We start from the raw sequence: 12,889 nt of genomic DNA on the forward strand, positions 1-12,889 counted from the left end.
AATAAACCTGTGTATCAAGTCCCTTTCCATTATTTATGTTACTCTAAAAATATATACAGCTAGTGATGTTAAATATATATTCTGAGCCATCTAAACATAAATATTTGGGAAATTCAAACTGTTCCAACAAGTTATGAAAGGATTAAAGAAAAAAGATGAGCTACAAATTATATAGTAGGAGGAAGAAAGAAAAAAGTTCTTAACATTTAGGTCTGGATAGAGATGCATTTTCTAATTAATATATACATACCCGGTTGAGTATAGACAGCCATCAAACTTGAGCCAGTTACATACAAACTAGACCAAGCCTGTACTATTTTCTACAGCGGGTGAGAGCGGTGATTTCAGAAATTTTAGCAGATCGCAGTAGTTTCACCAAAAGTTATTTGTAGTAATAGTCTAGTATCATGAAGTTTTTGATAGGCACAGACCAAATGACTGCATTACCCATGCTAAACTCCGTGCACGGATGATACCCGACTCTGCTTCATGATGGTGTTACGTGTCTGAACGCGACAGAGCAGACAAGCAACCGGAGGAGGACATGGGACGCATGCCCATGCTTATCAATCACATTAACTCTAGTGCTGAAAATGTGCAAATCTAAATCTAGAGGGCACTTCGAAAGCAGAGGACGACTCCACTGCAAGAACCCGAATAGATAAATCTGCAAAATCTTAGACTTCAGTTCCCGATACGCACTTTAAGGAGTCGCTATTTGTTCTTCGAAATTTTTAGAATTCAAGGGCTGAAAATGGGTTCGTCCCTTGCTACACTGTAGCATCTGAAATTAGCAAGCGTGCCAACTGTGAATTTGTTTTGCTCTTTCATGCAGAAGTGTATATGCTTTTTAAAGACAGTTAAAGCCAGTTTAGCATGAAGAGTTAGCTTCTAGTCCATAGTGATAAGTGACTCGAACTGCTGTTCAAGCAGTATTCTAGCTATGTGCCACTTATCAAAGTCTCAACAATAGGACAGTCTTGTTCAGCACTCATCACTCCTGGGTGGGGGAGGGAGGCAGGGCAAAAAGCAGTTGCATTTTTTTTTTAACAGCAGAAAAGCTTTAAACACCTATACAGTTTCGCATTTGTCTTGTATTCTCTTCTAGAATACCTGAACAAATCTTATTTCGATCAGCTCAGTCTACACAAGTTATAAAATACAGACACAGTCTAAACCCTATGGTGTACAGAATATGCACTGTTTAATAGTCATTAAATGCAGTACAATCGATGAAGATTACCAAATAAGAAACACACAGCATTCTAAAGTTCTAAATCATCTTAAGGTGGCTAACCAGAGATTGTACAAATTACATATTCAAGACAAAAACCAAAAACCAAACCAAACCAAAACAGAAATAGAAAGAATCAAAGAAAAAGCCAAAGAAACTAACTTCTCAGTGCATCACACCCATCAGGATAAAATATATGGCACTTTTACAATATGAATATTACTACCGTTAATTTAAGCCGGGAATGACTCAGACGTTGAAGCCACATTAGGGCACGAACCAGCCAATCAAAATGTTAAAATGAAACAGACCACCTTTTTTCCTTGTAAAAGCACTGAAAATGTAGTATGTGCAGGTAACTCACTAAAACTTTTCTCATTTGCTTCCCAGTATAGAATCTTAAGTTTTTCTGTAATTTCTCTACCTGTTTTAACCGTCTGATTTTTAAGGCCTGTATAACCTGTTACACTATTGAAACATACTATTTTCTCTGTGGTAAGAACGTCTTCATGAAAAAAGAACACATCTGCTTATAAATCATAGAATAAACACAAAAAACAAAAATCTGACATCTTCCGAGCTAGCAAGAAATAAATTATACAACAATGCATCAATTTAAAATTTTATCGATATTGACTAACATTTCCACGGTGGCTCCCCCCACCCCCAAATTAAACAGTGCAGAAGAGGGCCTGGGCTACAGTTAGTCACATTTGGTTTTCTGAAAAACAAACAATTAAAAGGCAATTTTCTTCCTCCACAACACACAGACATTAAAGTGAAGGTTTTTAAAATATCCACTACCTATAAGAAAAGTACTTGTAAATGGCTAAAAGGAATCAAAATACCAAAGTTCAGTGTGCGAAGAGTAGATAGAAACAAGCAAGAAAAGATCGTTGGTGCTGTTTAACATGGGGAGCCCAAAATCAGTTCCAAAGTTTTCCTACCTTTACAAATAAAAAAAAGGTGTCCTTTCCACAGTTTGGGGATATGCACTGTACATTCCCCCCCCACAAGTGTATGAGTAAGGTTTAAAAGTGTTGCCGGTATTAAGTTCTTCGGTACCTAAATTAATTAGAGGACAGCAATATTATGGTGGCAATGGTGCGTCAATTCTCACACCGTAGTTAGGATCCGACACGAGTCGTGGTGGTTCTTTTATCTGAGAAAAAGCTTTTCAGGAGAAAGACCTGCCCTATGCTAACCACCAGGAGAATGAGGGCTTCTCCTACGGACCAGTAGGCCACTCTGGTGTTTAGGTCTTCTGCGCGGCTTCGGCCTTGAGCTTCTCTCAAACGGAAATGAGTCTGATAGTCGATGACAGACTTGAGAGCCTCGTGAATGGAGACACAGGCAGATTCCATCTAGAGAGAAATAGTTCTGGTTAGTACGCGTCAGTCATCTTTCCATCTGCTCTCCATTCCTCCATCGGTTAGCCCGCTACTACAGTGGCCCTAGCTCCCTCGCTCGCGCAGGCCCGCGGTCCTGGCTGTGCGGCCCTCTCGGCCATCCCCACCAGGACGACTGCGAAGGCCAGCCACTCGGCGAGGGAGCGCCTGCCCCACCGTGGAAAGTCACAGCGGCAGCACCTGTAAGGTGCGAGACGGAACGCTGAGCTAACAGTGGCAGAAACGCTCATAGGTTACAGTTGGTGGTGACAGAATTTCAAGTTCAGGTTCTCCCGTGAAGAACTAGGAGGACGAGAATGGCAGGCCGGTAAATTTGATGAAGAAGAAGAATACAAATCAAAGCCCAAATATATACAAACAATAAACCAAGTAGGACATAAAAACAGATGGAGTTAGTCAAAGTTATTAACTATTTTTTTTTAAAAGATTCTATTTATTTATGTGACAGAGAGACAGCCAGTGAGAGAGGGAACACAAGCAGGGGGAGCGGGAGAGGAAGAAGCAGGCTCCCAGCAGAGGAGCCTGATGTGGGACTCGATCCCGGAATGCCAGGATCACGCCCTGAGCCGATGGCAGCCGCCTAACANCAGGGGGAGTGGGAGAGGAAGAAGCAGGCTCATAGCGGAGGAGCCTGATGTGGGACTCGATCCCGGAATGCCAGGATCACGCCCTGAGCCGATGGCAGCCGCCTAACGACTGCGCTACCCAGGCGCCCCAAAGTTATTAACTATTTTAAAAGCAGAGGAGTCTGCGAGTGCTGGTCAGAGCATCAATGTCTTTCGTTTTTTAATGGACCAATTTGCTAAGTCAGTCAGTCTCCTCCCTCCCGCCCGTCAACTGAACCAATACAACTGTTCCCAACGGGAGGTTTCAGTCTCACCGTGTCACCAGTCTGTCTTCATCTGATGGCACCTCACCTTTCTACAGTCATCACACGATCTGCTCTGAGAAGGGTTAAGTGTCTAAGTTTTCTTTTATATACAGCAGAGTTTAGTATTCTTCTGCTGAAAAGTTAATCCTAGTGATGAAATACATACGTTATTGTTAGGTCATACTCATTCTACATCGCAAACCATGTATTAAGAATTTTTAAAATAATCTGAGGTTTCTTCCCCTTGTCACTATGGAAGGAACTGTTGTATATATTGTGCACAGCCATACAAAGGAAAAATATTTTTATGACACAGGACAGTGAGGAGGACCACTGAGTATGGGAAGTATGGGGAGGAAGGTGGTGAACATTACTACTTTCCTGTATTCTGGAAAATTCGCCAGTAAATGAAGTTTTCTTAGCAACCTTCGAATGTTTCTTTCTGCTCCTCGCTCCCCTTTTGGACCCCAAAATTGTCAAGCTAGCTCAGTCACTATACTACCTCTATGTCACAAAGTTATTTGGACTCACATCTCCTCAAGTGTTCATAACTTTTACAGCTTCTTCCCACCTTTTGCTAATAAATCCACAGAGTCTCTCAAAAGATTCTGGGAATATTTTTTTCTGGCCTTAATTTTAGTGAAGGAATATGGACACTAGAAAAGATTTCAAACATTTAGTAAAGTTCTACCAAAGTAAGTATGAAAGATATCATTTATAAAAATATTCCATTAAAATGCTTCTACAAAGTGCAAACAATTATGTGGTCCACAAATTGCATGTACCTATTAGAATACGCGACTGTTTTTGCCGTTCTTGTTTTGTTTAGGCCCCTAAGAATCAAAGATGAGCACAACTGTGCTAAAATGACTGACTTCTAATTTGTGGTAGGAGGCTAAAGCGGTGCTTCCAGCCCATGTCGACTTTCCACACATTCTCAGAGCGGTACATGGGCTAGCCCTGGAAGTATATGCATAAAAACAAGGCTCTGACACAATTTCAGAATGTTTAAGGATTCCCTGAAGCCCGACATGGACTGAGGGTTAAGAAGTGCTGGATGAGAGAAAATCACAGAAATTAAGGGACTAATTGCATGGAGTCGTATAATTTTTGAGACAGAAAATGTAGGGTTTGTGTTCAAGTTCATATTCACACGAGCACAGTAAAACGAACCCTCATGTTGGTAATGAACGCATGGCCAATCTTGTTTCACCAACATGTATTTCTCACCTATTCTCCTCCCCGCTCCAATTAATTTAAGGCAAATCCCTTGTGTGTTATCATTTCAGCTATACCCTTATTCTTTATACTCATTTCTGAACGGCAACACTGAAAAGTGTAACCGTGGGAGCATTATCACACATAAAATCATCAAAAATAGTTTTTAAAATTTTTCAGTAGAAAGTTAATGTTCCAATTTCCCCAAATATCTCAAAAAAGTTGGTTCCACATGGGAATCCAAACAACTTCGACACAATCATTTGGCTGAGGTGTCTTCTAAGCCTCCTTGAATCTTTAGGTTCTCTTCCTGGTTCTTTCCTTTCCTGTCTGTTGAAGAAATGGGTCCTCCGTCCTGCAGTGTTTCCATCTTCCTGGGTTTTGATGACCATATCCTCATGGTGTTCCTCCACCCTCTGTTTCTCTCGTAAACTGGGAGTTGGAGCTTGAGACTCGAAGGGACTCAGATGCAGTGCTCTGGGTGGGAACACCTTCCAGGCAAAGTTGTGTACTTTGTCAGTGCGAAGACACACAGAAGACACACAATGCCTAGTTCACTCTCCATCTGGAAATGGTCATTAGGTTTCGGTGATACCAGAGTGATGCAGTCACCGTAAACCTCACCTCGGCCTTCCGCCTAGCGGTTTCAGCAGTGACCGGTAATCACGGTCTGCTCCGAGCCATCGTCTTATTAACAGGTGAAAAATGGTGATTGACAACAACTCTAGAATTTTTCTGCATTTACCAGTTGGTAATATTTTTCTATTTTAAAGTGTGAACAGTGGCTTTGTAAGTATCACTACCATATGAGGGACTTACCAGCTTTTGAAAGGAGAAAAAAATGACTAAGAAAAAAATTTAAAATGTGAGATGAATAAAGGAGATTAATGGATCCCGACGGCTTTATTACCATGCATTCCTAATATTTACCTATTAAGGTTTTTAGGGCAAGCTACCCTCTTATTCAAATTAAGATTCATGAAGGTTAAGTTATAAACAAAGGCCCCAGAGAAAAATCTTTTTACAAAGCGTGCCATTCATACAGGATGCTAAGATACGAGAACGTTTCTCAAAGCAGGACCACGTGAATCCATCCTGCTAGTGCTCACAGTAGGTTTAGGAATTCACGCTCTTACACGTTATGCAAAACCGCCCCTATCACCACATGACTTTGGCCAACAGACTGACTAGAATCTGGGAAGAATGAAATACCGGTTTAAGGCCCTAACAAGCAGGTGGTAAATAATTCCTCTGATCCGTAATTGAGTGTCTTCTAGATACAATCTAAGCTCAGACTATATTTAAACCGGAAATCAAAGAGTCCTTCTTATCACCTGAGCAGCATCTGTTCATTGACTTTAATTTTCTTTCCTAATCTTTCTCTCCTTAAGGTTTTCCTCAAAATAAAATCCAACCTACCTTCAGCTTCCTTAACTATTTTTTTAAAAGATTGATTTATTTACTTTAGAGATGGGGGGCAGAGGGAAAGAGAAACCTGAAGGAGACTCCCTGCCGAGCACAGAGCCCGACTTGGGGCTCAATCCCAGGACCCTGAGATCATGCATGACCTGAGCCAAAATCAAGAATTGACTGCATCACCTACGGAGCCACCCAGGCGCCCTTTAACTGTCTTCTGTTAGATGACTTACCACTCATCTTTAATATTTTACTTCAAGTTACAGCAAACATAATTCTAATAGCAGCGTGAACTGACACTAAATACTGGTATAACACCACCCTGTGGCATATTTATATATCAATTAAGACATCATGCCATCTCCAGTTAGAGCAACCTGCCAGGTTATGAAGTCACGTCCCTCCATGACTTCAGAATGCGGGAGCACTGTCCAGTCTTCCTAACCTTCCTTTCCCATTGAAGTGTTCCTCCTATTTCAAGGCTTATTTTCTTTACACTTAAAAGTTCATAAAATCCTTTAATAGTGGTTTTCACCAAAAATGTCCAAAGTTCTCTGTGAAATGCTTAATCTATTGTAAGAATGAAGACAGATCTTAAAGATTGTATAAAAGTCTCAAAATTCTGGTTTGTCACTTAGTGAAGGCATATTAATTTATGCTTCCCCCCTCTTTAAACACACCGCTATATTGCTGACGATTTATTTACCTGGGTAAGAGCACTGACTCGGTTCTCGCTAGGAAACAAAGGTGGGTCTTCTCCAACTTGAAAATCAAAATAGACGGTTTTGTGTGTGAAAGTAGAAAATTCATTGCTGAAACAAAATTTGTATGTCCCGTTTTTGGAGGCTGTGAAGGTAAAGCTATCGTACTGTTTCTTCATCTCTTTGTATAACACATTACCATCGGGATCTTCTAATCGACAGTCTACATCATAGTGCCCGCCGGTAATCACCTATAAAGAGAGAGAGGAAAAAGGAAGATTTCACTGCAACTGACAAGTTTGAGAAAGTAACCAGATTCCCTGTTAAAATGATAATAAGCCTACTGGCAAAGGACTTTCCCTATCACAAGCGATTTTACATTTTTCTTTCTTTCCAGCAGCGGATGGAATTTGGGAGGCAGCTGTCAGTTGAACTGAAGCTTTATAGGAACTGCACAAATTTCCTCTTGACATGAGAGAGGGAACTAGCTAACCAGCCAGAAGACTGCTCTAGTTAAGGGAGGGCTCTTACATCACTTGATTCTCCCAACGACACAGGAGAGAGGGTTTTCGCCCTCCATTTGACAAGCTGAGAAACCGCGTTCAGATAAGCAACCTACACAAGACTGCTCATCTAGCAAAAGGCGGAGGCAGAACCTGAACTCCCAAGTCAGACTCTTGACCCTGAAGCTCACTGCCATGCAGTACTTCCCTCCCCAAATGTTCTCCCCTAGTTTCCTCTGAGCACCTCCCAAGCACACACACGGATAGCGCCATGAAGTAATAAAGTCGATCGGTCCTTGGCATGACACCCCAAGCATGTTTCTATTACGGAACTTCAACTCATTCCACCGCCAAATTACAAACAGGTTTGTTTCTTAAGTGCTTCTACAGGTCAGTTATATGGAATTTGATACACATTTTGTTTTGAACTACATTATGAACTGAACAGACTTGTGGACTATTCTAAGGATTTATCATTATTTTACAAACTTGTTCCCCAGAAAAACATTAAGGACCAAAGTATATTGTTTGTATGCTTGTGATTAAAGCAAAAACGAAACAGAACAAAACAAAAGCAAACAAATCTTCCACTTATCTGGAAAGCCTGCATTTTAGGGCAAGCACCTTTGAAAAGAAAAGCCAGGGGTAAATGATAACGTTCTGAAGAGGATTCTGGAGCTGTTTTCAAGGGCTTATGCTTAATCAGTTACAGTTCATAGGCCACTGGGGTTGCAGAGAAGAAGGGGAGGGAGATTTTTCCTGAGGTAACGGACAGGCACAGTCAGAAAAGGACTAGGGTTAGAAGAAAGGCCTCCTTATAGGAATGAGAATTAAGCAGGGAGAGGGAGGGACATAGGAAAGAAAGGGCGCAGGTTGCAAGGCTGAGAAAGATGTGAGGGAGAGACATAGGTTTGAGGGCTGCCAGCCACCCTGACATGGGGGGGGGGCACAAGCTTGTACTTTCAGGCTTGAACCCTCTTGGTTAGTGTAATATTGACATTTTAGGTCTGTAGGACAGAGATCAAACTTTGCACTTCAAAGAAGGACTGGCTGCTAATGTGACCTTTTGTCATTTAGGAGACAGGATGAATAACTGAACTATGTTACAAGATCATTTTGATAATTAAATGAAATATTAATTATGTACTTAGAAAACTGCAAAAATGTATAAATATTAACATAGGGATATAATGTTTCAACATAAAAAGTGTCTTAACAATTGGGCATTTACTCCTCCCAATGTCAACAACCTTTCCTCCAGGTGAAAATCATGACTTCATTTTTATATACCCAAGTGTTCATGTGTGGCCGCTGTACTTGGAATAGTCACCTAAGTAAACAAACGGAACAGGACCGGATCTGATCACCACGCCACTTTTCCTCCATCAGACTTTAAAACAAATAATCTTACTTCAGATACAAAGTACCCCTTCACAATTGGTCTGGTCATGGAAATTAGAAACCGGGAATCATCCCGAACTAAGTGTCCCTACTTATCCAGTTCTCACAGAAATCTCCTGACATTACTGCCTCTCAAATTCATCCCATCTCTTCCATTCCTAATCCACCGCCCAGAGAGGACTAAAGCCACAACTTCCTAAAAGGTCTTTCCACAACCCCATTGCTCTTCCCTCTCACCCAGGGTTTGTTCTCGGCCTCAGCTCCCTTAAGGCTGGATAATTCTTTGTGGGAGGGAACTGTGTGACCCTGGGCACTGCAGCCCGTTTAGCAGCCTCTCTGGTTTCCATCCTCCAGATGCCAGTAGCAGTTCCCCCCCAAATGGGTTGCGGGGGGCAATCTCCCCACCTCCCCATCCCCCATTCGCTTAAAACCTTTTCCCAATTCCTGTGGCCTCCAGAAAGATCCAAACCTGTTAACAATGCCACACCACTCCTGTGCACCCTCTTCAAGGTAGCCTCGCCACCTCTTTTATACCCTTCCTCTGTGTTCCAAAAATAGCAGACTGCCAGACGTTCTCCGACCAAGTCTTTGTTCTACGCCTGCACGAACTGCGGCAGGTTAAACAGGTCCTGTCTGCTCAAGAATCAGGACCCAACACGACAATGCTTACCAATCTACAGCTTATTACAGGAAAAGAATATAAATGATCAGAATCAAAAGCTGTCTCACAGAAAGAGGTTGGGGAGGTTAGGTGTGGGTTCCTTTGTCCTCCCTCTCTGAGGACTGGAGCCAGACTCAGACTCTCAGATCAGGAACCACCCAAGCGTGCAAGGAACACCTGGGAACCAGTGAGCCCAAAATCGACGCCTGGCTGGGTTTTTTCTAGTTTGCTGATCACATCGACATATTCCGGCCATGTAACAAGTCTCCCCGGCACAGCCCTTTTGGGGGCAGTTTCACCACGACGGTGTTCATCATCAATCTATTACCGATGAACAGTGCTGACTAACTGGTAGCAACAAACCCTAAAGCCCTTGGACCCACCATTACAAAGCAACGCTATTACTCACTGTATTTCATAGCGGGCTCCAACAGATTTCAGGAATTGAGTCTCACAAACACTCTGCCTGCCTAGGATGCCCTTTCCCCTCAGCCAACTTGTAGAGTAACTCCTATTTCTCCTCGACACAGCTCAAACATCGGCCCCTCAGCCACCTCTCCCTTGATGATCCCTCCGCCTTTGGCCAGCACTGTACAGAGCGCGCATTTTTCCTGTTGCATTTAACACTGTAGGACTGTAATGTGTCCATGGACGCTCAAGGAGGTCAAGGTCGGTCTTATTGATCTTTGGGAGGTGGTGTATATAATAAAGGAGTTAAGAATTTAACCTGGGACTGCATACTGATTCTGCTACTGGCTAGTTCTGTGACCTTGGGTTTAAAGCTTTCAAAGCCTCTGGGGCGCCTGGGTGGCACAGCGGTTAGGCGTCTGCCGTCGGCTCAGGCTGTGATCCCGGCGTTACGGGATCGAGCCCCACATCAGGCTCTTCTGCTATGAGCCTGCTTCTTCCTCTCCCACTCCCCCTGCTCGTGTTCCCTCTTTCTCTGTCAAATAAATAAATAAAATCTTTAAAAAAAAAAAAAAGCTTTCAAAGCCTCAGCTTCATAAGTAAAAAAGAACTATATTTATTTTCTATTGTGCTGTCCTGAGAATTAAGTAACATACCTGAAATACTTCACATACTGTCTGCTACGTAACAGATGCTAATTTTTTGAGCACGGAATCGTAGTGGTAGTATTCTCAGCACCAAGCACAGTGTCTGACACTGACACCTTAAATACACTCACACTTTGATACTACAATTCCTGCTCTCTTTTTTTCTGTCCCCTGGCTCTAATCCATGAAGTTAAACAAAACCGAATGGTGATCCTTAGCCTCCCTCCCTTCACTCACAAAAGCCACATCACCACTGTGTCCTGCTGATTTCACCTATTAACTTCTCTCCAATCCCTTCACTTTTTCCTTCCCCACAGCTCCCATCCTAGAAGCCTGGACCACGCTCACGGTCTCCTCATCCGCTCACAGTCTCCTCATCCGTCTTCCACAGCCACTCTCCAACACTCTAATTACCTTCTCTACCTGCACAAGTGAATTTCCAAGCAGCTACCAAAAATATCTGGCTCACGGCACCGCACTGCTTACAAACCTCTGAGGGCTTTCCCATGCTCTTAGGAAAAACTAAAATCCTTAAGTAGGCCAGCAAGGCACATGGTCTGGCCCCTGACCTCCCCTCCTCCGGCTCCTTATTCCCAACTATACTGGATCTCTCGATGGTCCTCAAATACCCAGTCACTCTTGCAAAGGTTATTCCCTCACCCCCCTCTTACCAAAGTATTTACAACTAATCCTTTAGAGTTGAGCTTAAAATCACTTCCCAAAGGAAGCCCTCATCAATCCCAAAGATCAGACTGTTTTATTTCCTATTTTCTGCTCTTAAAGCACAGTCTTGAAGAATGAGCAGGTATTAACTAAGAAAAGGGCAGGATGGGTAGGGAATCAAGAATGATGGCAGTGACCCAATCTATTTGGACCACCTCTGTAATCAGAAGCACCTACCACTCAACAGCTGCTCAAATATGTTAAGTCAGTCTACCAAGAAAAACAGAAATAAAGATTGTTGTAACAAACTTAAGAAACTACATTCTGTGAAATTAAGTTTGTTTTCCATAAAAACCCAAAGCCGAAAAGGAGCCTCTCACTGATCACAGCCATTCGTTCTACACCTTTGGCAGGTGCTCGTCTGGGCTCCAATGGAGCCCTTCCTATGACAGAGGCAGAATGAACCAAAAGTCCTAGTAACATCAATGGAAAAACTGAAAAGCGGTGGAATGAGATACTGGCAATACTTCAAATCTGATTAAAGTGGAGGTGGGGGGGGGTCAGGGAGAGTAGGGACACCGAGCACCATAGCACAGGAAAAACTTTTTTTACAAGGAGAGTCTTTGAAAGAGGAAAGTTCCATAGGCGTTAAAGCGAAGGGTATTAGAGCATAGAAGGAAAAGTCACCGCTACAGGAAGCATTTCTGGAATTCATGCATCTTCCTATTTGGTCTAAAATGGTTCTCGCCCCGGGTTTAGAACAGGAAAGGCAATTGCCCCGCACTGACTACCTAGAGGTGATTCCTGACTCAGCCAAAGAATGGAAACACCTCGGCAGGAGGGAGTCAGCAAGCAGGCTGCAGACCCGACCCCGGAACCGCGAGGTGGGGCCCCTGGACTTTGAGAGCACGGAGTACCTGGAACTCGAGGGTGCACTTGGTGCCCTGCGTGATGTCCTCGTAGAAACACTGCTTGGCGTTGTCCGGCAGCTCGAAGGTGATCTCCGAGGCGCCGCCGGGCCCCGGCACCAGCAGCAGCAGCGCGAGCAGCCTGCAGCCCCAACGGCCCGCGGCGGCCGCCCAGCGCGGCGCGGACCCCGGCCCCGGCATCCCGAGGCGACGGCGGCGGCCTCAACGGAGCTGCGGGGAGACGCGGGGTCAGGTCTGCACCGACTCGCCGCGCGCGCAAGGCCTCAGCCCGGACGGCCCGCGGAGACGCACGGCAGAGTGGCTCCGAGCCTCGGAGAGATTCGGGAGGAGGGGCGAGCCGCTGGGTGCAGGCGAGCGGCGCGGAAGGACCGCGGCCCGGCGCCGGGAACGACCTACAGAGCAAAGATAAGGCCGGCAAAGCACGGGCGGAAAAGGCCTGAGATGGCCGGAAGTGGGACGAGCGTCTGGTTAAAAGGGGGCGGGGCCTGAGGCACCTGCTCCAGCAACCCGGATGTGCTCTCCGCGGGCGGAGGCGGAGAGGCGTTGGAGTGTGTACGTGGAAGCTCGCGAGACGTCGGCTCGGTTTTCGTCGGCGCCGGAGGCAAGGGGCGGGGCCATTATAATAAACGTGGCGGGGCGGGGCCAGAGAAAAGAGTGTGTTCCGCTGGTGTCTAGACGGGGCGTGCTGCCCTGCAGGTCCCACTTTAACCTGTCGGCTTCAGTGTGTACATCTGTACAATGAGGATAGTACGACCTAACCCAGAGCATTATTACAAGCTTCCGTACTTGCAAAAAGTACCTTACTTTCTGATAGAGTAAGAACTAGGT

The 12,889-nt window shown here is 44.3% G+C and overlaps 1 protein-coding gene across 1 annotated transcript in view; it reads right to left on the reverse strand.

Moving 5' to 3' along the window:
• LOC100476402 overlaps positions 1-12,537 on the reverse strand; it is a 53,434-nt gene extending 40,897 nt beyond the window's left edge. Inside the window, exons 1-3 of the mRNA XM_034655725.1 lie at positions 12,050-12,537; positions 6,855-7,100; positions 2,366-2,598 (exon numbers count right to left, since the gene is read on the reverse strand). Coding sequence (XP_034511616.1) covers positions 2,366-2,598; positions 6,855-7,100; positions 12,050-12,241 — 671 coding nt within the window. The 5' untranslated portion in view covers positions 12,242-12,537. The remainder of the gene's footprint in view (positions 1-2,365; positions 2,599-6,854; positions 7,101-12,049) is intronic.
• Between the last annotated feature and the right edge of the window lie 352 nt (positions 12,538-12,889).

The sequence above is a fragment of the Ailuropoda melanoleuca genome, chromosome 3, assembly GCF_002007445.2.
Source record: "Ailuropoda melanoleuca isolate Jingjing chromosome 3, ASM200744v2, whole genome shotgun sequence".
NCBI lineage: Eukaryota > Metazoa > Chordata > Mammalia > Carnivora > Ursidae > Ailuropoda > Ailuropoda melanoleuca.